Source organism: Triticum dicoccoides, chromosome 2A (genome assembly GCF_002162155.2).
Source record: "Triticum dicoccoides isolate Atlit2015 ecotype Zavitan chromosome 2A, WEW_v2.0, whole genome shotgun sequence".
NCBI classification, from domain to species: domain Eukaryota; kingdom Viridiplantae; phylum Streptophyta; class Magnoliopsida; order Poales; family Poaceae; genus Triticum; species Triticum dicoccoides.
Genome location: NC_041382.1, coordinates 152,755,044 through 152,778,972, shown reverse-complemented (window position 1 = coordinate 152,778,972; position 23,929 = coordinate 152,755,044). Strand labels below are relative to the sequence as shown.

The window sequence follows — 23,929 nt, the reverse complement described above, 5'->3', positions numbered from 1 at the left end:
TATGTTAGCCTCCACTCCTCTCTAGTCTAGTTCAAAAGAACGAACAAGTTTCCCAAAAATGATGTGATTTTTGTAAATTAGTTCATTTGATCAAGGTATTTATTACAGGTTACGTCATTACTCTTCTTACACAACCTGGTATGGATCCCACATGCTTTGAACAACTGATTTACCACTGACTTAACATAGGAATTTTTTTTTGAGGGGTACCTAACATAGGAAAGGTAATACTCCCTCCGTTCCCAAATATAAGTCTTTCTAGAGATTCCAACAAGTGACAGCATCCGGAGCTAAATGAGTGAATCTACACTCTAAAATATGTCTACATACACACATCCGTATGTTGTAGTCCATTTGAAATGTAAAAAGACCTATATTTAGGAACGGAGGGAGTAGAACAGTACACATATTCCAGCCCAATAGCTCGTTAGAAAGCCTAAATAAGAATGGCAAAATTCCCAAATTGACTAATCTCTCTGTAGGCTCCTTAACTTTGATAGCCAAGCTTTATAGAAATTAAATCTAGCCTACAACAACTCGAGCTCGCAACAACAATAAAACAGGATAAAACATGAAGAGTGCATTAGCAAGTTTCTTACTCCACTGCAGGATTTGTGATAGCAATACACCTACGAAGAGCATTACCAGCCTACTCGAAGTTACCAAACACCAACACATTGTAAATAGTCTCAACTTCCAAGGATCAGAACCTGATCCAGTCCCACTAAACTCTCGAAATACTTCTGTCCAGGCACACGAGCGGTAGCTGATAGGTTTAACAGCTTACATCCCCAAAAAGCATTGCTTACTACTTAACACAAAACCGAAGTCCAAAAGCTGCAGAGAATTACGTCAAAGAACCGCTTAACCAAATCAGGCGACGAGAGTGCTCGCGGTGGTGGACTCGTACTTCCAGGCGGCGGGAATCTTCTTGGTGAGGCGGTAGTAGCGGGTGAGGCGGTGGACCCTGCTCTCGACGAGGATGAGGCGGAACTTGGCGTCCACGTCCGACCTGTTCCTCTCCAGGTGCTTCCTGATCGCGACGGCCTTCTTGATGAGGAAGTAGAGGTCCTCGGGCATCTCCGGCGCCAGCCCGCGCGCCTTGAGCAGGCGCACGATCTTGGCGCCGGTAACGGCCTTGGAGAGCGGGATGCCGTAGCCGTCGCGGAGCAGGGCGCCGATCTGCGACGGCAGCTGGCCCTTCTTGGCGGCGCGCACGATGATCTCCTCCACGTCCGGCGCGGACGTCTTGACCCAGGCCGGGGCCTCCCGCTTGTAGGGCATCACCGAGGACGACATGCCCTTCCCGTTGCTGTGCATGCGTCCCATGGCGGCGAGCGGAGAGCAGAGAGCGGCGGCGAGGAGGGAGATGGGGAGAAGCGGCTGTGGCGGCGGAGAGGGAAACCTAGCAAAAATGGGGCGGAACCCTTCCCTGCCGGAGTCAGTCTGTTATATCTGCTCGCGTTGCAAACTGGGCTTAGCCCATGATGTTTTGGACGCGAATACAGCGATCGCGACCCAATATGCCCCTCGCTTCAAGCCTCCCTAAATGAGCCGGCACAGTGCACGGGAGGCCAATGCCTCGTTTATTCCTCCTGCTTTTCACGTTTTTTGGTTTTCTTTTTTGCTTTCTTTATTTATTTCTGTCTACACTTCCAAATACTCTATGTGAAAACACACTTACATAAAACATTTGAAAAAAATTTAACATAGCATTTGGGAAATGTTAAGCAAGCATTTCGAAAAATGTTATATGTGTATAAAGAAATTTTTTCTCATGTATACGAAAAATGTATCACAAAAAAATGTGTATGAAAAAAATGTTGATCATGTATTTAAAACGTGTTTTAAATGTATTAAAAAAAGTTCCTAAAATTTACACCATACATTAAATAAAAGTATAAACAAATGTTCCTTGTATATAAAACATATATTTTCAAAAGCTAATTATATATATATATAAATTATAAACATGTATATAAAAATGTTATTGACGTATATGAAAAATGTGCATTGTATCTTAGGAAATATTTATTTCCAATAAAAAATCATGGTGTATTAGAAATTTTTTACAATGTATTAAAAATGTTAATCTTGTATTTGAAAAATATTAAATATGTATTAAAATGTATTACATATATTCAACTAATGTACAATGTGTATGAAAAAGTAGACATAAAAATATATAAGTTTCAAAAAGTGGTAATAATGTATTTAAAAAATGTAAAACACGTATATAAAAAATGTTTCTGACATCTATAAAAAATGTTGAATGTGTACTGAAGAAAAGTTGACAAATGTTGAACTGAAAAGAAACCTATGAAAACACAAAGAAACCAAAAAATACGAAGACAACCAAAAATAAGTAAAAACAAAGAAAAACCAATTCAAAAGAATGAAAGCAGAAAAACTAGAAAGCAACATAGAAAAACAAAGAATGTCGATGAAATCCAAGGAAGAAACAAATAAAAAATAGAAAGAAAGAAAGAGTAAAATACTGAGAAGGAAATGAGAAATTGAAGGGGGGAAAACCCAGTGAAAAGCATGAAAGAAATGAAGAAAACCGGTGAAAAATGAAGAAAAACTGAAAATAAAGAAAAAAGATTAATAAACATAAAAAGGAAAAAAAGAATGGCAGAATGGGCTAGCACACTACTGTGCATTCAAGAAAAAGATTGAGGCGAGAGGAGAGGCAAACCCTATTTGGCGTTGCAGGCGCCCGTTATAGGTCATTTTGCCAACGGGCGCCTGCGGCGGCGCAACCCCCTGCCGCGAATTTGGGCCGGCCCAGTTCCTTCCCTCCCCTTCTTCTTTTCTGTAAAAACTGAAAAAAAGGTGGGTGTGCAGCAAAGGATTTAAACATGCAACCTGCACCATGCGGTAACAACGCAGCAACCACTTGGGACAACCCACCACATTAGACATGTTGCTCATTTTCACCTTCTATTCTTTCTCCAGAAAGGGACCGGTTTTCATTTTTTTCTGTTTCTTTTCAAATGCGTGAACTTTTCTCAATTTTTGCAAAAATAAAATAAAATTGTTGAACTCTTTTTTTAGATTTGTGAACTTTTTTTCAGAATCGATGATTCTTTTTTCAAATTTGATGAACTTTTTTCAAATTCAGTGAGCTTTTTTTCAAATTTTATGAACTTTTATAAAATTCGATGAATGTTTTTTAAAATCACTAAACATTTTTAGAATTGATGAACATTTCTCAAATTCGATGAACGTTTTCAAAATTTGATTTTTTTCTTCTAAAAATCTATGAACATTTTTCAAATTTGATGAACATTTTTTAAATCAATGAACTTTTTTCAGGTTATGAACATTTTCTTTCAAAATGAAGAACTTTTTTCAAAATCACGATCTTTTTTTCCAAATAATTCAAAATTTTAAGTGGTACAATAGATGAATGGTTCAATAAAATACCACTGAGGCCTTGTTATTATGCTCTTGCCTCTGTAACTAATCACAAACAGCAAGCAGCTCGTGTGGCTGGTGGCGCCTATCCGTTAACACGATGTGGTGAGTTCGAATCCCCAGCGCGGGGCGCTGCAGGCGCCAAGAGCGCGAACAAGCGCCTGCAACACCATATAGGAGCTCCCGAGAGGAGAGCTACTCTTGCACTAATTGAGGTATATTTTTCCCGTCTAGCGTGGGGCACAACTATACCTTGCCTGACACGGGTAGGCACAACCGCTCGCGTCAGGGCATCGCTAATGGTCCGGCCCATGTTAAGTTCCATTATTATACAAAAAAAATATGCAGGATTGAATTTTGTTTCTAGAAATCTTTTAAATTCATGGCTGATACTTTTATAGAGATTACTTTGGGTGAAACTACTAAATTGCTAAATAATGTCATGGCAAATTATTCACAATGGCATACCGAAAGAGCACCTACTAGTAAAAAAGTTAATTCGGTTAAAGAAATTAGTACTTTGAGTGAAAAAATATGCTCTTATGAAATTGGTCGCATTGATCTTAATGATGTGCCTTTGTCTACTTTGATTGAGCAAAATAGTGATCCCGTAGATGTGAATTTTGTCTCGCAAAATAATTTTAATAACAATGCTTATAGAGGTAATTTTAATCCTAAGCCTTTCCCTGGAAATTCCTCTAATAATTATGGCTATTCCTATAGTAATTCTTCTTACAATAATAATAGGAACCCCTCTGATCTTGAGAGTAATATTAAAGAATTTATCAATGCTCAAAATGTTTTCAACACTACGATAGAAGAAAAGTTGAATAAGATTGGTGATATGTCTAGAAGCATTGATAGAATTTCCCATGCCGTAGAAAATCTCAAGATTAAAAAATTTCCACCTAAGATTGATGTCAATGAATCAATTAAAGCTTTATATGTTTCCATGGATGAAAATAAGAAAAGAACCGATGTGCTTAGAGATAAAAGAGAATTTTTAGAAAGAGTGTTTTCTACCAATTGCTTTTTTAACAATGATGAAGATCTTAAAATGATTGGTGTTTCTTCTATTGATTTCTTGTTTAGTAAGATTAAAATTGATGATAAAGGGACTGAAAAAGAGTCAATTTTAGCTAGAAGGCGTCCCAACAATTCGGAGGGTGAAAATCTTGATGAAAAAATTGATAAAAGTGGGTTTGGAGAGGTCAAAACTGTAACTAGTGATGTGCCCACTCTTCTGGGTTACAAAGATTTTAATTATGATAGTTGTTCTTTGATTGAGTGTATTTCTTTATTGCAATACATGATAAATTCAGCCCATGCCTATGAACAGAATAAAGCTTTTATTATAGATATCGTAGATGCCATGCTAAAAGCTTTAGAAGAAAAATTGAAATTATAGATTTCAATTCCTAGGAAATTACATGATGAATGGGAACCTACCATTAAATTCAAGATTAAAAATTATGAGTTCTTTGCTTTATGTGATTTGGGTGCTAGTATTTCCACAATTCCGAAATCTCTATGTGATGTGCTTGGTCTTACCAATATTGAAGAATGTTCTCTTAATTTGCACTTGGCGGATTCTACTATTAAAAAGCCTTTGGGAAGAATTAATGATGTTCTTATTATTGCAAATAGTAATTATGTGCCCATAGGTTTTTATTGTTCTTGATATTGATTGCAATCTGTCTTGTCCAATTATACTTGGTAGACCATTTTTACGAACCATAGGTGTCGTGATTGATATGAAAGAATGCAATATTAAATTTCAATTTCCACTAAGAAAGGGTACGGAACACTTTCCTAGAACAAGAATTAAGCCACCATATGAATCAATCATTAGGGCAACCTATGGACCAAAAACCAAAGATGACAATACTTGAATCTATGAATTATGGCTATCTAGGGGCATAAAACAATAGCGCTTGTTGGGAGGCAACCCAACGAATAAAATTTATTTTTGCCTTTTTCTTTCTGTTCTTGAGTATTTGCACAATTATGCTACTGTTATGATTGTGTTTTAATTACTGTTTGTGCCAAGTAAAGCCTTCGGGATCATGTTGGGTGATAGTTGATTTGATCTTGTTGAAAAACAGAAACTTTTACGCCCACCAGCAGAATTTCTAAAAATCACAGAAGCGACGAAAAATTCTGATTTTTTTACACAAGATTAATATATGAATTGCGTACATTGTCCCAATTGTTCAGAATTTTGGAGTTACAGAAGTATGGTTAGAGTACAGATTACTACAGATTGTTCTTTTTTAACAGATTCTATTTTTGTTGCGTTACATGCTTATTTTGATGAATCTATGGATTGTATCGGGGGGTATAAGCCATGGTAAAGTTAGAATACAATAGGTATAATGCAATAATAAAATATGAATGGGTTTGCAATAGTACTTAGAGTGGTGATTTGCTTATTATACTAACAGATCTCACAAAGGTTTTCTTAAGTTTTGTGTGATTGAAGTTTTCAAGTTTTGGGTGAGATCATAATGGATGAAGGAATAAGGAGTGAAAATAGCCTAAGCTTGGGGATGCCCATGGCACCCCAAGGTAATATTCAAGGAGAACCAAGCAACTAAGCTTGGGGATGCCCCGGAAGGCATCCCCTCTTTCTTCTAACGACCATCGGTAATTTTACTTGAAGTTATATTTTTATTCGTCACACATCATGAGTTTTGCTTGGAGCATCTTGTATTATATGAGTCTTTGCTTGATTTACCTTTTAGTTTGTCACAATCATCCTTGCTGGACACACCTATCTGAGAGAGCCATAATTATGCTATGATTACTTAGAATTGCTCTATGTGCTTCAACTAAATGTTTTGAGCTATGGAATTGCTCTAGTGCTTCACTTATATCTTTTTTAGCACGGTGTGCTTTAATTTTTGAGGAAATACTCTCATGCTTCACTTAGATTTATTTGAGAGTTAGTAAAATTTTGAAGAAATTCTCTCATGCTTCACTTATATTATTTTGAGAGATGAAAATTTCTATGCTCATGTTCTTCACTTAAATTTGTTTGAGCTTTTTAAAAGCAATGGCAATATATGAAACTAGTCCCAAAGTGATATATATTCAAGAGGGATATAATAAAAACTTTCATGAAAATCATTGGACAAAATAAACTTGGTTCTTTGTAATATTTTTGAGATATGATGATAGTAATATGCGAGTCATGTTGGTGAGTAATTATGCTTTAGTAAGAATATTGGTGTTAAGGTTTGTGATTCCCTATGCAAGAACGAAAGTCAATAGTTATGCAATGAAATTACATCCTACTTGTGGTGTGTTAATTATGCTTAATGCTCGTTTAGGAGAATTTTTGTTTCTTGGTTGGTTGCTTCTCAATCTTTTTGCTAGCCTCCCCTTGTACTAAGTAGAATTACTTAATGCAAGTTTTGCCATATGAGTCCACCATCCTACATATATGCGGTATTTTCGTGCGGTTCCAAGTAAATTTGTATGTGCCAACTGATACGTCCATTTTGCATCATGTTTTTATAATGATATTTATTGCACTATGGGTTGTTATTACATATTATGGTACAATACTTATGCATTTTCTCTCTTATTTTACAAGGTTTACATGAAGAGGGAGAATGCCGGCAGCTGGAATTCTGGACCGGAAATGGTGCAAATCTGAGAGACCCATTCTGCACAACTCCAAAAGTCTTGAAAATTTACGGAGAATTATTTTGGAATACATGAAAAAATATTGGGCGAAGAAAATATCATAGGGGACCCACCAGGTGGCCACAAGGGTGGGGGCGCGCCATACCCCCCTAGGCGCGCCTCCCTGGCTTGTGGCCCCCCTGGCAGGCCTCCGATGCCCCTCTTCTGCTATATGATGTCTGTTGACCCGGAAAAAAATAAGAAGGAAGCTTTCGGGATGAAGCGCCGCCGTCTCGAGGCGGAACTTGGGCAGAACCAATCTAGGGCTCCGTCGGAGCTGTTCTGCCGGGGAAACTTCCCTCCTGTAGGGGGAAATTGAAGCCATCGCCATCACCAACGATCCTCTCATCGAGAGGGGGTCAATCTCCATCAACATCTTCACCATCTCCTCTCAAACCCTAGTTCATCTCTTATATCCGATCTTTATCTCAAAACCTCAGATTGGTACTTGTGGGTTGCCAGTAGTGTTGGTTACTCCTTGTAGTTGATGCTAGTTGGTTTATTCGGTGGAAGATCATATGTTCAGATCCTTAATGATAATTATTACTCCTATGATTATGAACATGAATATGCTTTGTGAGTAGTTACGTTTGTTCCTTGGGACATGGGAGAAGTCTTGTTATAAGCAATCATGTGAATTTGGTATTCATTCGATATTTCGACGAGATGTATGTTGTCTTTCCTCTAGTGGTGTTATGTGAACGTCGACTACATGACACTTCACCATTGTTTGGGCCTAGGGGGAGGCATTGGGAAGTAATAAGTAGATTATGGGTTGCTAGAGTGATAGAAGCTTAAACCCCCACCTTATGTTTTGCTTTGTAAGGGGCTGATTTGGATCCATATGTTTCATGTTTGGTTAGATTTATCTTAATTATTCTTTCGTAGTTGCGGATGCTTGCGAGAGGGGTTAATCATAAGTGGGAGGCTTGTCCAAGTAAGGACAACACCCAAGCACCGGTACACCCACACATCAAATTATCAAAGTAACGAACGCGAATCATATGAGCATGATGAAAACTAGCTTGACAACAATTCCAATGTGTCCTCGGGAGCGCTTTGCTTTATACAAGAGTTCGTCCAGGCTTGTCCTTTGCTACAAAAAGGATTGGGCCACCTTGCTGCTCCCTTGTTACACTTGTTACTTGTTACCCCTTACGAATTATCTTATCACAAAACTATATGTTACCGATAATTTCAGCGCTTGCAGAGAATACCTTGCTGAAAATCGCTTGTCATTTCCTTCTGCTCCTTGTTGGGTTCGACACTCTTACTTATCGAAAGGACCACGACAGATTCCCTGTACTTGTGGGTCATCAAGACTCTTTTCTGGCGCCATTACCAGGGAGTGAAGCACCTTTGGTAAGTGGAATTTGGTAAGGAAAAATTTATATAGTGTGCTGAAATTTACTGTCACTTGTTGCTATGGAAAACAATCCTTTGAGGGGTTTGTTCAGGGTATCTTCACCCCGACTGGAAGAGCAAAGAGTTGCCCCTCAACCTACTAAACCTACGGAAAATATTTATTATGAAATTCCTTCAGGTATGATAGAGAAACTGCTACCTAATCCTTATGTAGTAGATGGAACATTACATCCTCATATGCACCTAATCTATGTGGATGAAGTTTTGGATTATTTAAGTTTGCAGGTTTGCCCGAGCATGAAGTAAAGAAGAAGGTCTTCCATTTATCTTTGAAGGAGAAGGCATTGACATGGTATAGGCTATCCAATGATATTGGGACTTGGAACTACAACCGATTGAAATTGGAATTTCATCAGAAGTTCTATCCTATGCATCTAGTTCATAGCGATCAGAATTATATTTATAATTTTTGGCCTCATGAAGGAGAAAGTATCGCGCAAGCTTGGGGGAGGCTTAAGTCAATGTTATATTCATGCCCCAATCATGAGATCTCAAGAGAAATTATTATTCAGAATTTTTATGCTTGGCTTTCTCGTAATGATCAATCCATGCTCGATACTTCTTGTACTGGTTCTTTTATGAAGAAGACTATTGAATTCAAATGAGATTTATTGGAAATAATTAAATGCAACTCTGAAGATTAGGAACTCGACGAAGGTAAGGAGTCAGGTATAAACCTCAAGTTTGATTGTGTTAACTCTTTTATGGATACCGATGCTTTTCGTGAATTTAGCACTAAATATGGACTTGACTCTGAGATAGTTGCTTCTTTTTGTGAATCATTTGCTACTCATGTTGATCTCCCTAAGGATAAGTGGTTTAAATATCATCCTCCCATTGACGTGAAAGTAGTAGAACCTATTAAAGTTGAAGAAGAAACCATTACTTATAATGTTGATCCTATTGTTCCTACTGCTTATATTGAGAAACCACCTTTCCCTGTTAGAATAAAGGAACATGTTAAAGATTCAGCCGTGGTTCGAAAGAGTTATACTAGAACACCTACACCCTCTGAACAAGTTAAAGTTGAATCCAGTATTGCTATGGTTAAAGATCTCTTGGTCGATAATATTGATGGGCATGTTATTTACTTCTGTGATGAAGCTGCTAGAATTGCTAGACCTAATGATAAAGATAAACATATACCTATTGTCGGCATGCATGTTGTTTCTGTTAAAATAGGAGATCATTGTTATCATGTCTTATGTGATGTGGGTGCTAGTGTGAGTGCAACTCCCTTTACTTTATATCAAGAAATTATGAATGGTATTGCACCTACTGAAATAGAAGATATTGATGTTACTATTAAGCTTGCTAATAGAGATACTATATCACCAATTGGGATTGTTAGAGATGTTGAAGTCTTGTGTGGGAAAATTAAATACCCTATTGATTTTCTTGTTCTTGGTTCCCCACAAGATGATTTTTGTCCCGTTATATTTGGTAGACCTTTCTTGAACACTATTAATGCTAAGATAGATTGTGAGAAAGAAACTGTTACTGTGAGTTTTGGGGATGTGTCTCATGAGTTTAATTTCTCCAAATTCCGTAGACAACCCCATGACAAAGAATTCCCTAGTAAAGATGAAATTATTGGTCTTGCTTCTATTGCTGTGCCTCCTACTGATCCTTTAGAACGATATTTGCTAGACCATGAAAATGATATGTTCATGAATGAAAGGAAGGAATTAGATGAAATATTCTTTAACCAAATGCATGTTTTGAAACACAACTTGCCTGTTGAGATTCTTGGGGATCCTCCTCCACCCAAGGGTGATCCTGTTGTCGGTGTCAAAACCGGCGGATCTCGAGTAGGGGGTCTCGAACTGTGCGTCTAAGGTTGGTGGTAATAGGAGACAAGGAACACGATGTTTACCCAGGTTCGGGCCCTTTCTATGGAGGTAATACCCTACTTCCTGCTTGCTTGATCTTGATGAATATGAGTATTACAAGAGTTGATCTACCTCGATATCGTGATGGCTAAAACCCTAGAAGTCTAGCCTATGTGATTATGATTGTCTCTGCCTCTACGGACTAAACCCTCCGCTTTATATAGACACCGGAGGGGACTAGGGTTATACAAAGTTGGTTACAGAGAAAGGAATCTTCATATCTGAACGCCAAACTTGCCATCCACGCCAAGGAGAGTCCCATCCGGACACAAGTGAGAGTCTTCGGTCTTGTATCTTCATAGCCCATCAGTCCAGCCCATGTCCAACAGACCGGACGCCCGAGGACCCCTTAGTCCAGGACTCCCTCAGTAGCCCCTGAACCAGGCTTCAATGACGAGGTGTCCGGCGCTTATATTGTCTTTGGCATTACAAGGCGGGTTCCTCCTCCGAATACTCCAACACAGTCTTCGAACACAATGAACATGTCCGGATCTACAAAACAAGTACCACACACCACCGCAGAGAGTATAACATTTCACGAGTCCAATCTACTAACAACTTTTTGGTAACGTGATATCACGTCCCTACCTGGTTATTATTTTGAACCATTTTTCGGCCTGCAGCTCCATATTTCGAGATGCGGTTTTATTGGCACGTTTTGTCAAAGCAGAGATCATGTCCCCTTATTGCGGGATTCTCATTGATACGGGTATGGGTAATCCAACCGTGCCACCAGCATGACCCCTGGGGAATAGGCGAGTTTTATGGCGAGTGGGGAGGCGCTTGATATTCACTGCCTTTATAACGAGATAAGGATTCACATCTTTCACCCACGCCTTCTCTCTTTCCGCCTACCCACTCTTGAGCTCCAGCGCCCAAGTTCTCATCTTTTCTACCTCAAGAAAGCACTTCGACCATGTCCGGAGCGCAGGGCAAGTGGATGGCCTCCACCGTCAAGGAGAAGGACATCACCCAGCTTTGGAAGGCCGAATATTTGGCCAAGGAGGTCGCCCATCGGCTTCCGATCAAGGGACAGATCATCCCTACCTCGAAGCCCCATGAGAGGGTAGTTTTCATCCCCCACTTTATCCACGGGCTGGGATTTCCACTCCACCCCTTTGTCTGCGGGCTCATGTTCTACTATGGGCTGGATTTCCATGATCTGGCCCCAAATTCCTTCCTCACTATCTTGGCATTCATCGTCGTGTGTGAGGCTTTCCTTCGCACCCCACCCCACTTCGGATTGTGGCTGAAGACCTTCAATGTGAAGCCGAAGGTGGTAGGCGGCCAACACGTAGAGTGCGGAGATGCCATGGCGAGCAAAATGTCCAACATCCCGTGGCCCAGAGGCACCTTCGTGGAGACCGTCAAGGGGTGGCAGAAGTTGTGGTTCTGCGTCACAGAGCCCCGCGACACTACCTGGGCCGCGGCTCCTGAATTCAAATCCGGGGCCCCAATGCGGCTTACCTCCTGGCAAGAGAAGGGCCTCGATTGGTCCTCGTCGGACGAGCTGACAGCGCTTCAGACGCACATCAGGAGCATGATGGACAAGAACGTCAAGCTTGTTGATGTGATTCAGGTGATGCTAGTTCGCCGGATCCTTCCATGTCAGAGCCGGGCTTGCCACCTACAGGAGTTCGATCTGGCCGAGCACAAGGCCTTGCAATAGTTCTTAGGAACTACGCACGAAGATATCTGGAAGGTGCTCTTCGAGGCCAACGAGACGTGGCCGAAGACGACCGAGGACCATGTGCACGACCTGGCCCATCCCGCCAGTTCGGTAAGTTTTCCGTTTTTCAAGGTGTATCCCTTACTTGCTTACTCAAGGAGGATATCCAAACTTCCCTATTTGTTTTTTCAGGGTTGGACAAAGAAGGCGGAGCGGATTCAGTGTCCGGCTCCGCTGCCCGAGGAACCAACCATCCTGCTTCTGACAAAGATGCTGGTTCTGGCGCCCTACAAGGCGCCGGAGAAGAAGGCCAAGAAGAAGGCCAAGGGGACCAGAGGTGGCCTCCGTCCCAAGGGTACTTCGCACATGGCGTCCGAAGACGCCGAAACTCACTCCTCCGCCACCGAAGATGACAAGGAGAAGGAAGAGGAAGAAGAAAGCAACTTCCCCCTACCCGAGGGGGGAAAGAAGAGGGCGGCCTCCACAAATATGGAGGCGGAAGCGTCCAAGAATGGGAAGGCCTCCCTCGCGGATAGCTCCGCGTGGGACATCGATAGCAGCCTAGAACGGCGCCCCCGAGATAAGCCCCTGGCCGAATCATGAGTATCCAAAGACCCTAACGCATTCATATATCAGCCTTTGTACTTCATAATTTTAACATGTCGAGTCATGCACTTGCAGTCCGGCTCGTTCCGCCCTCGAGCGATCCTCGTCTTTGAGGAACTTCGAAGGTGATTGACAGCGGGTCCCTTCTGGCGGCCTCCTGTAACATCCCAAATTTTCAATTTGGAATGTTATACATTAGAGCATCATGCATATCATATTTTATTTTGGATTTGGTTGATCCTAGAAATTCTATGCAACTCAATGACCCACGGAGAGAGTTGGGGATTTCGTTATTTTCATATTTGAGTTTTCTCAAATTTTGAGAATAGGATCATTTGATTTTAATTATTTTTTGTCAATTATTTCTATTACAAAAATATGAGAGAGGGAATAAAATGAATTTCCCAAAATAAAGAAATATTGAGGATTTAATAATAAAATCAAATAAGATTTTATTTCGGAGTTTTTCGGTGTTTTATTTGAATTTAGGAAAAAAGTGCGTTTTTCAAAATTGCATTTAGGTCCCAAATAAATGTTCACCTTGTGCGGCTTGATTTTAGAAGTCCGTGAAAATTTATTTCGGAATTTTTGGAGTCCGTTTAGTATTTATTTTTATTTTTCTTCCGAGTGGAATAATTAAAAAAAACGAACTGACTTAACAGGCCGTGTCCGACCTGGACACCGACCGGGAGGCCTTTATAAGCCGAGGCCCGGCCCCGGGGGAAACCCTAAAGCGCCCTAAGCCGCCGCCGCCCTAAGAAGCCGCCGCCGCCGGATCTCGCCGCCGAGGTTCGTCGCACCTCGTTTTCTGTGCCGAAAAAAAGAAAAGAAAAGAGAAAAAAGTTGGTGTTCATCATTTTTCTTTTCTTGGATTAAATCCGCGATTTTTCTGATCGTGATTCCTGATCCGATTTTTGTTTTAGTTTAACTTTTCGCTCGTTTATCGGAATCAGGCGATTCAAGCGCCTAGAGTTTCGTCTCGAAACCCTCTATCCGTTTAACCAACTTAAACAAGTTTTTGCTATTGTAAAATTTGCCCTAGATCCAGATTACCAGAACGAAGTTGTTTTCTTTCGCCGTTTGACTTCCGTTGCTTCATTCGATTTGATTCTTTTTGCCAACCGGAGTTCTTAAGTTGAACCTTCTGGTTAGATCTCTTACTTGAGTTTTACCTGTGCATTAGATGAGTACTTATTGTATGCTTGTTTGTTTGTCTGCGATAGAATACCCGGAGTGCACCGCTTGTTAGTTCGAATCGCTAGGTTTCGCGGATCATCAGCAAGGCAAGTAACACTTTGATCATACCTTTTCTACTACCCAGTTTTATTGCATTAGACCAATCCTCACACATTGCATGATTAGGATTTAATTAAATTATGGGGAAAAGTGCGCAAACCTCTGCAGAGTGTAATAAACTAATCATGGTTAGCCGTGTCCCCGGTTATGGATATCTTGAGTATCTAGTACTTGGATTATCATGTGAATCTCAACATGTTACTCTAAATTAATTTTGATGGGTTATGTTTAAAGATGATGCTTAATTGGGATTGAGAATGCTGTCAACCATTCTCAATGTTTAGCAACTACCATGATAGTTAAATATTTTTATTCCTTTGAAGTAGGGAAAAATTGGCTTTACGCAAAACTGTAACCATAGAGCTTTCCACCAGCCAAATATGTATATAGTGTAGCTGTTTCATTCCATTACTCTCTATGTGTTACATTGCCAGCATATTCCATGTGCTGACCCGTTTCGGGCTGCAACGTTAATGTTGCAGACTTTTCAGACGATGATTAAGGAGTTTTTAGGTCGTGGTTCTATACTCAGTGATGCCGTTAGAGTTGATGGACTCACTTATCTTCCAAGCCTTCCGCTGTTATCGTTATTAGATGGCCTTAAGACATATTTATTGTAATAAGTTCTCTTTTGAGACACTCGATGTAATAAGTGTGTGATTGCTACTCTGCTATAAATCCTCCGAGTATTGTGTGGTGTCATCATTACTGATCCAGGGATGACACCAAAGCACAGAGATCAGACTGTTTGAGGTTTGTTCGCTAAAGAGATGGTATCAGAGCACACGCTGACTGTAGGACACGACCACTAAGGACAAGACCTAGATCACTATTCACTCTCTTCTCTCCTGACTTCTCATCTTTTCTACTCTTTAGGATGGCAGATGCAAGGAACAAGTTCACACAACCGGATAAAGATACACCCTTTGGATGACACTTGAAGGAAGTCACTAGATATCTGAACATAGGAGTACCAAGTTTCACAGGAACCTACAATGCCACTTTACCTGAAGAAGAGCGCTGGATGATTCAAGTTCAAGTTCCAAGAAGGACGTTCATGCCAGTCACTGAGCCCATAGAGTTTTCTTTTGATGCACCAACTTGGAGTCTAGGAAAGAGCATGGCAGCTCACATCGCCATGGGACGCATTGGAGAAGTCTACCGCAAGGATCTCAAGGATACTATCTACCAGATTTGTGGGCACCGAGATGAACACTGGGAGATGATCAGCACCAGGAAGGATAGATCAATTGCAGCTTTTATCCAGGAGTTAAACCAGCACATTCGACGACAGGAGAACCAGATGTGCGCCGACATGATAGATCTGAAGAAGGCTAAGACAAGAATCAAGGAATTGGAGGAAGAACTCAAGGCTACACGTGAAGATTATGAAGAAGAAATTGAAGTATTGGTGGAGAAGAATGACGACCTGATCAAGAAGATTGGAATATTTATGGGAGGCCCTATGCCAGTAGATGAAGACGAAGAACACAAGGAAATTAGCCCAGAAGACTACATCATCATCGACGGCACCGACTCGGAAGCAGATAGTAGCGATGATGACTATGTTGATGAAGCCGGAGCAGATATCATGGAGTCAACGACCGTAGAATATTTCTAGTACACCACCTCATTAGTAGTAGTAGTCCACCATGTAAATATAGTAGTTCGAGCACTTTTGCGATAGTTAGATCGATTGTATGCCCTTGTTTGATTGAATGAAGTGAATTGTTTGTTTTGCCTCATGTGCATATGGGTAGTGTTTTCTCTTTAGACCCCCTCTATTCTTATATCTCATCTTTTCTAAACCCTCAGATGCCTCCGAGACATGACCCCGGATTTGCCTTTCCACCGGAGCTCACCCAGTTGATCCAGCAGCAAAACACATTGATGCAGTTGCTAGTCCAGAATCAGAATCAGGGGAACAACAACAACCCACCACCACCACCACCACCACCACCTGTTGACCACTTAGCCCGTTTTCTTAGGCTGAATCCGCCGGTGTTTTCCAGTAGCACCGAGCCGATAGTAGAAGATGATTAGCTCCGCAAGACAGCTAGGGAGTTGACTACAGCAGGATGCACAGATGCGGAGAAGGTGAAGTTTGCCGCACATCAGTTAGAAGGACCCGCAACATCATGGTGGGAAAATTTCACAGCCACTTTCCCTATAGACACTATCACATGGGACCAGTTTCAGCAGGCTTTTCGTACTGCACACGTTTCAGCAGGAGCTATGGCCATGAAGAAGCGTGAGTTTCGCAACTTGCGCCAAGGTGGAAGGACAGTTGGCCAGTATGTGGAGGAATTTAGTAAGCTAGCACATTATGCCCCAGATGACGTCGCTACGGATGCAGCTAAGCAGGAGAAGTTTCTGGAAGGACTGAATGATGAGTTGAGCATGCAGTTGATGGTAGCAACCTTCAACAACTACCAGGAGTTGGTAGATCGTGCTCTTATGATTGAAGGGAAGCAGCAACAAATTGAGAATCGCAAGAGGAAGTATGGACAAGGAAAGTACAATTCAGGAGCTCAGCAGAAGCCACGTTTTACCCCTAGACCGGGAGGACATTTTCAGCATACCCATGGAGGAGGTAGCTCGCACAATCACAATGGCACCAAGAATGGTAATGGCAATGGAGGAAGCAACGACCAGAATCGCACCAACCCCTCAACCCCAGCCAAGAAGGACTTGAGCCAAGTCACTTGCTTTAAGTGTTCGAAGACAAGACATTATGCAAATGAATGTCCTGAATTGCAAAATGGAAATAGCGATGGAAGTTCTGGGAAGAAGCCGAACCCTTTTAACAGGGGACAGGTGAACCACGTTAGCGTGGAGGAGGTTGAAGCTCAGCCCGATGTAGTAATAGGTAAGTTTTTGGTTAAGTCATTTACTTCACTCGTTCTTTTTGATACTGGTGCATCGCATTCATACATCTTAAGGGGATTTGTGGATAAGTATAACCTACCAACCCAAGCCCTTAGGTCACCCATGTTAGTAACCTCGCCCGGAGCAGAATATATGGCTAGTCGATGGTGTGATCGGTTACCATTAAGGATTGGTAACTATGTTTTTCCCTCAGACCTAATAGTATTGGAATCTCAAGGATTGGATGTGATATAAGGCATGGATTGGTTATCAAAGTATGAAGGGAATATAGAATGTGCTAGTAAGTCAATTTTGCTTACCACCCCAGAAGGGAGAAGGATCAAGTATGTATCCCGGCATGTGCCAAAGAGGACTCAAGTAAATTGCCTAACAGGAGTTGTGCAGGAGGAAGTACCAGTGGTAAGGGATTTCCCTGACGTATTTCCAGAGGAGTTGCCAGGCATACCACCGGATAGAGATATTGAGTTTTTGATTGAGCTATTGCCAGGCACAGGGCCAATATCAAAGAGACCATATAGGATGCCAGCAAAGGATTTGGTGGAAATTAAGAAGCAGATTAAGGAGTTACTAGATAAAGGATATATTCGCCCAAGTTCTTCGCCTTGGGGATCGCCAGTACTTCTAGTAGAGAAGAAGGATGGATCGTTAAGGATGGTTGTTGATTATCGAGGATTGAATGAAGTAACGATCAAGAACAAGTACCCACTACCTATGACCAACAATCTGTTTGATCGATTGCAAGGAGCTAAGGTATTTTCCAAGATCGATCTGTGATCAGGATACCACCGGTTGAAGATTCGAGAACAAGATATTCCTAAGATAGCTTTTACCACCAGGTATGGACTGTATGAGTATACTGTTATGTCATTTGGTCTGACTAACGCACCTGCCTATTTTATGAACATGATGAACAAAGTGTTTATGGAGTTTTTGGATAAGTTCGTCGTAGTGTTCATTGATGATATCCTGGTTTATTCGAAGAATGAAGAGGAACATAAGGAGCATTTGCGTTTGGTACTTGGAAAGCTTAGAGAACATCAATTATATGCCAAGTTCAGCAAATGTGAGTTTTGGTTGAAGGAAGTAGGATTCTTCGGACATGTTATATCTGGAGAAGGTATAGTAGTAGATCCCGCTAAAGTTGAAACTGTGACCAAGTGGGAAGCCCCAACAACAGTTGCAGAGATCCGAAGTTTTCTTGGACTTGCAGGATACTACCGGAGATTTATTGAGAATTTCTCAAAGATTGCGAAGCCTATGACTGAGTTGTTGAAGAAGGATACCAAGTTCATATGGACAGAGGAATGTGAGGCTAGTTTCCAGGAGTTGAAGAAACGCTTAGTTACCTCACCAGTATTGATCTTGCCAAACCAGACCAAGGATTATGAGGTGTATTGCGACGCTTCACGTCGAGGACTTGGAGCAGTGCTTATGCAGGAAGGGAGAGTTGTTTCATATGCCTCAAGACAACTGGAGCCTCATGAGTTAAATTATGCCACACATGATTTGGAGTTAGCAGCCGTAGTGCATGCATTGAAAACATGGAGACATTTTCTGATTGTAAATCATTGTGAGGTGTACACGGATCATAAGAGTTTGAAGTACATTTTCACACAGAAGGAGTTGAATCTCAGACAAAGGAGATGGTTGGAGCTTATCAAGGATTATGATATGAAATTGCATTATCATCCTGGAAAGGCTAATGTAGTAGCTGACGCATTAAGCCGTAAGAGCCATGTCAATACATTAATGACGGGAGAAATACCCACGGAGTTAGCAGAAAATCTTTGTGAACTATGTTTGGAAATAGTTCCGAGAGGCTATGTAGCAGCATTGGAGATTCAGTCAACTTTGATGGATAGAATCAGAGAAGCTCAGAAAGCTGACAAAGAGATTGCCGCTATAAAGGAGAAACTGAGCAAAGGAAAAGCTAAAGGATTTCATGAGGATGAGCACGACACCCTATGGTTTGAAGACCGCGTTTACGTGCCCAATGACCCGGAGATCAGGAAGTTGATACTGCAAGAGGCACACGACTCATCGTATTCAATTCACCCAGGAAATACCAAGATGTATTTGGATTTGAAGGATATTTTCTGGCGGACCGGAATGAAGAAGGACATTGCGGAGTATGTAGCAGTTTGTGATGTATGCCAGAGAGTAAAGGCAGAGCATCAGAAGCCAGCAGGATTGTTACAACCATTGCCGATACCCGAATGGAAGTGGGATAAGCTAGGCATGGATTTTATCACAGGATTACCCAGGACTCGTTCAGGCTATGACTCGATTTGGGTTGTAGTTGATCGATTGACGAAAGTAGCTCATTTCATCCCAGTAAAGACCACTTATACTAGTGCTAAGTTGGCAAAGATATACATGACCAGAATAATATGTCTGCATGGATTTCCGAGGAGTATCGTATCAGATAGAGGAACCCAGTTTACCTCAAAGTTCTGGAAGCAGTTGCACGAAACTTTGGGTACCAGGCTAGAATTCAGTACAGCTTTTCATCCACAGACAGATGGACAGACCGAGAGAGTCAATCAGATTTTGGAGGATATGCTGAGAGCTTGTGCGCTAGATTATGGATCTAGTTGGGACGATAATTTGCCATATGCAGAGTTCTCTTACAACAATAGTTACCAAACCAGTTTGAAGATGGCCCCTTTCGAAGCTTTGTACGGAAGGAGGTGCAGGACACCGCTGTCATGGGACAAAGTTGGAGACCGCCAGTTGTTTGGACCTAACTTGATTAAAGAGTCTGAACAGAAGGTGAAGTTGATTCGCGATAGGCTCAAGGTAGCCCAGTCCAGACAGAAGAGTTATGCGGATTCTAAACGCAAGGAGACAGTTTACGAAGTTGGAGATAGAGCTTATCTTCGAGTATCACCGCTTCGGGGAACAAAGCATTTTGGAGTTAAAGGGAAGTTAGCGCCACGATTTGTAGGACCATATCGAGTTTTGGAGCGTATGGGAGAAGTGGCCTACAAGTTGGAATTGCCCGAAGGATTGTCAGGAGTACATGATGTGTTCCACGTTTCTCAGTTAAAGAAATGTCACGCGGAGATGGCGGATATACCGTTGAGAGACACAGTGCCTTTGGAAACTATTCAGTTGGATAACGATTTGACCTACGAGGAGAAACCAGTCAAGATTCTCGAGTTTGCCAGCCGAGTTACTCGCAGCAAGGTTATCAAGTTTTGCAAAGTTCAGTGGAGCCACCGCACGGAGGATGAAGCCACCTAGGAGCGAGAGGAAGATTTGCTCAAAGACCACCCTCACCTATTTTCTAGCCAACCCGAATCTCCAGGGCGAGATTCTTCTTAAGGGGGGTAGGTTTGTAACATCCCAAATTTTCAATTTGGAATGTTATACATTAGAGCATCATGCATATCATATTTTATTTTGCATTTGGTTGATCCTAGAAATTCTACGCAACTCAATGACCCACGGAGAGAGTTGGGGATTTCGTTATTTTCATATTTGAGTTCTTAAATTTTGAGAATAGGATCATTTGATTTTAATCATTTTATCGTCAATTATTTCTATTACAAAAATATGAGAGAGGGAATAAAATGACTTTCCCAAAATAAAGAAATATTGAGGATTTAATAATAAAGTCAAATAAGATTTTATTTCGGAGTTTTTCGGTGTTTTATTTGAATTTAGGAAAAAAGTGTGTTTTCAAAATTGCATTTAGGTCCCAAATAAATGTTCACCTTGTGCGGCTTGATTTTAGAAGCCCGAGAAAATTTATTTTGGAATTTTTGGAGTCCGTTTAGTATTTCTTTTTATTTTTCTTCCGAGCGGAATAATTAAAAAAAAATGAACCGACTTAACGGGCCGTGTCCGACCTGGACACCGACCGGGAGGCCTTTATAAGCCGAGGCCCGGCCCCGGGGGAAACCCTAAAGCGCCCTAAGCCACTGCCGCCCTAAGAAGCCGCCGCCGCCGCCGGATCTCGCCGCCGAGGTTCGTCGCGCCTCGTTTTCCGTGCCGAAAAAAAGAAAAGAAAAGAGAAAAAAAAGTCGGCGTTCGTCGTTTTTCTTTTCTCGGATTAAATCCGCGATTTTTCTGATCGCGATTCCTGATCCGATTTTCGTTTTAGTTTTAACTTTTCGCTCGTTTATCGGAATTAGGCGATTCAAGCGCCTAGAGTTTCGTCTCGAAACCCTCTATCCGTTTAACCAACTTAAACAAGTTTTTGCTATCGTAAAATTTACCCTAGATCCAGATTACTAGAACGAAGTTGTTTTCTTTCGCCGTTTGACTTTCGTTGGTTCGTTCGATTTGATTCTTTTTGCTAACCGGAGTTCTTAAGTTGAACCTTCTGGTTAGGTCTCTTACTTGAGTTTTACCTGTGCATTAGATGAGTACTTATTGTATGCTTGTTTGTTTGTCTGCGATAGAATACCCGGAGTGCGCCGCTTGTTACTTCGAATCGCTGGGTTTCGCGGATCATCAGCAAGGCAAGTAACACTTTGACTTTGATCATACCTTTTCTACTACCCAGTTTTATTGCATTAGACCAATCCTCACACATTGCATGATTAGGATCTAATTAAATTGTGGGGAAAAGTGCGCAAACCTCTGCAGAGTGTAATAAACTAATCATGGTTAGTCGTGTCCCCGATTATGGACATCTTGAGTATCTAGTACTTGGATTATCATGTGAATCTCAACATGTTACTCTAAATTAATTTTGATGGGTTATGTTTAAAGATGATGCTTAATTGGGATTGAGAATGCTGTCAACCATTCTCAATGTTTAGCAACTACCATGATAGTTAAATAATTTTATTCCTTTGAAGTAGGGAAAAATTGGCTTTACGCAAAACTGTAACCATAGAGCTTTCCACCAGCCAAATATGCATATAGTATAGCTGTTTCATTCCATTACTCTCTATGTGTTACATTGCCAGCATATTCCATGTGCTGACCCGTTTCGGGCTGCAATGTTAATGTTGCAGACTTTTCAGACGACGATTAAGGAGTTTTTAGGTCGTGGTTCTATACTCAGTGATGCCGTTGGAGTTGATGGACTCACTTATCTTCCAAGCCTTCCGCTGTTATCATTATTAGATGGCCTTAAGCCATATTTATTGTAATAAGTTCTCTTTTGAGACACTCGATGTAATAAGTGTGTGATTGCTACTCTGCTATAAATCCTCCGAGTACTGTGTGGTGTCAGCATTACTGATCCAGGGATGACACCGGAGCATAGAGATCAGACTGTTTGAGGTCTGGTCGCTACACCTCCTCTCCCAGGGCCATGGATGACACCGAGGTGTTATCTCGAAGGATCCTAGGCCCTGGAGAGATGTAGGAGGCCGTCAGGGTGGCGCTAAAGGGAGAGACCTCGGCCGCCGGACACATGGGGGAGCAAATCCCCATGGAGACTGACGATGGGGGCCATGTCCAATTCGGCCCTAGCCGAATACGGTCCCGCAGACCTATACGGCTCCAGAATCCGGCAAGCTGCCTTCTTCATCGGAAGGAGGTGTGCCCATTATGACGGTGACCTCTATCCAACCAGAGGCACCAAATACTATACTGGAAGCGCTGCGAAGTGCTGCCATCATTGAGGAACACCGTACCCTCATGGGTGCGGTGATTGAGAAGATTCAGTCCGCGAAGAGCGGACTGACCGAAGCCTACACAAGCCTTTTAACAGGCTTTGAGGTAAGCAATGCAATTTGTGAAAAGAAAGTCACAATATAGAAAGTATCCCCTGAGACTCTATCCGGTGTTCGGAAAGAAGAGCCGAACAGAGGATCAAATATTTTTTCGCAGGAGACTAACCGGATATGTCTATGTGAATAAGCAGGCATCGCTGCTAGCCGCGACTTCTCATGCTGCCGAAGTTTCCAGACTGAGGCAGAGTCTGGAGCGGGCCGAGGAAGAGCTCGGCCGAGTGAAAAAGCAGCTGGCAGACAAGCAGGGTATGTAATGACTTATTCAGATATAGCAAGATATGAATTGCTTGTGTTGATCGTATGATAATTTGTAGGGGCAACATCCAAGGTGGAAACCCTCAAGGCAGCACTGGCCGAAGCCCAGAAGAGGGCAGTAGATGAACAGGCCGCCTGGGAAAAGCACGAGGCCAGGGTCGGTGAGGTCCAGCAGGAGCTACAGGACGCCATGAAGAAATGCGAGTCCTTGGAGCGTAAGAATGCAGACCAAGAGTCCGAAATTGCCAAGGCCCGTCAAAGTGCACAAGAGGCCCGGGTCGAAGCCTAGGGCGCCCTCCAAGAAATCCAAGAGGCCAAGAAAATTGCAGCGGGTAAGGCTTTTATTATGCAGAGCAAGTATGTGAAGAAGAGATATCTCTTGCTAACCCAGATTTGGAGTTCTCCAGGGGCGTTTGCGGATCTGCCACACAGTGTTTCTGACGCTGCGGAATTCTTCCGAGTAGAAGAGGGGGGCTCAACAAAGAAGTTGTTCTGGTCGCAATACCTTGCGCCAGAACACCCGGTGCCCTTTAGCGACCAGCTAAAATAGCTGGTCAAGCTGCACAGGGTGGCCAAACTAGCCATGAAGGATTTAATAATCCGGCCGTGGCCTGTAGAAGCTATACCCGGCAGCTACTTCGGACTCGTGAAGCGGCTGGTCAATGGCTGCCCTCGGCTTGACGCCATCAAGCGGTCGGTCTGCATAGAAGGTGCGCGGATGGCCTTCGCCCGTGTCAAGATACAATGGGCGAAGATGGACGCCGTAAAGCTCGTGACCGAAGGACCGTCCGCGGGCAAGGAGCACTGCACGCCCGAGCGGTATTTTGAAGATGTTCTGAAGGGATCCCGCATTGTGGCAGAGCAATGTGCTAAGGACATTATTTTTGAATGAATACATTCATGTTATCCCGTCTTGTATGATGAAAACAAGGTTGATATGTAATATAATGCTTTGTTGTTTATTATGTAAAATTTTACAACCTGTGCGACCATTTTATCAAGTCTGAGAGTTGTCCAGTCGTCGGCTTTAGCCCCCACGTAGGTAGTACGGGGGTGTTCGGGATGAATCTAAACACTCTTTATCCAAGAAT

General features: G+C 42.0%; 1 protein-coding gene across 1 annotated transcript; it reads right to left on the bottom strand.

Annotated features, from left to right (window-relative positions):
• Window positions 1–555: 555 nt before the first annotated feature.
• LOC119353945 (40S ribosomal protein S13-1-like) lies at window positions 556–1,438 on the bottom strand. Its single transcript, XM_037620646.1, has one exon. The coding sequence runs from the start codon at window positions 1,327–1,329 to the stop codon at window positions 874–876; it is 456 nt and encodes a 151-aa protein (XP_037476543.1). The 5' UTR covers window positions 1,330–1,438; the 3' UTR covers window positions 556–873.
• Window positions 1,439–23,929: the final 22,491 nt, after the last annotated feature.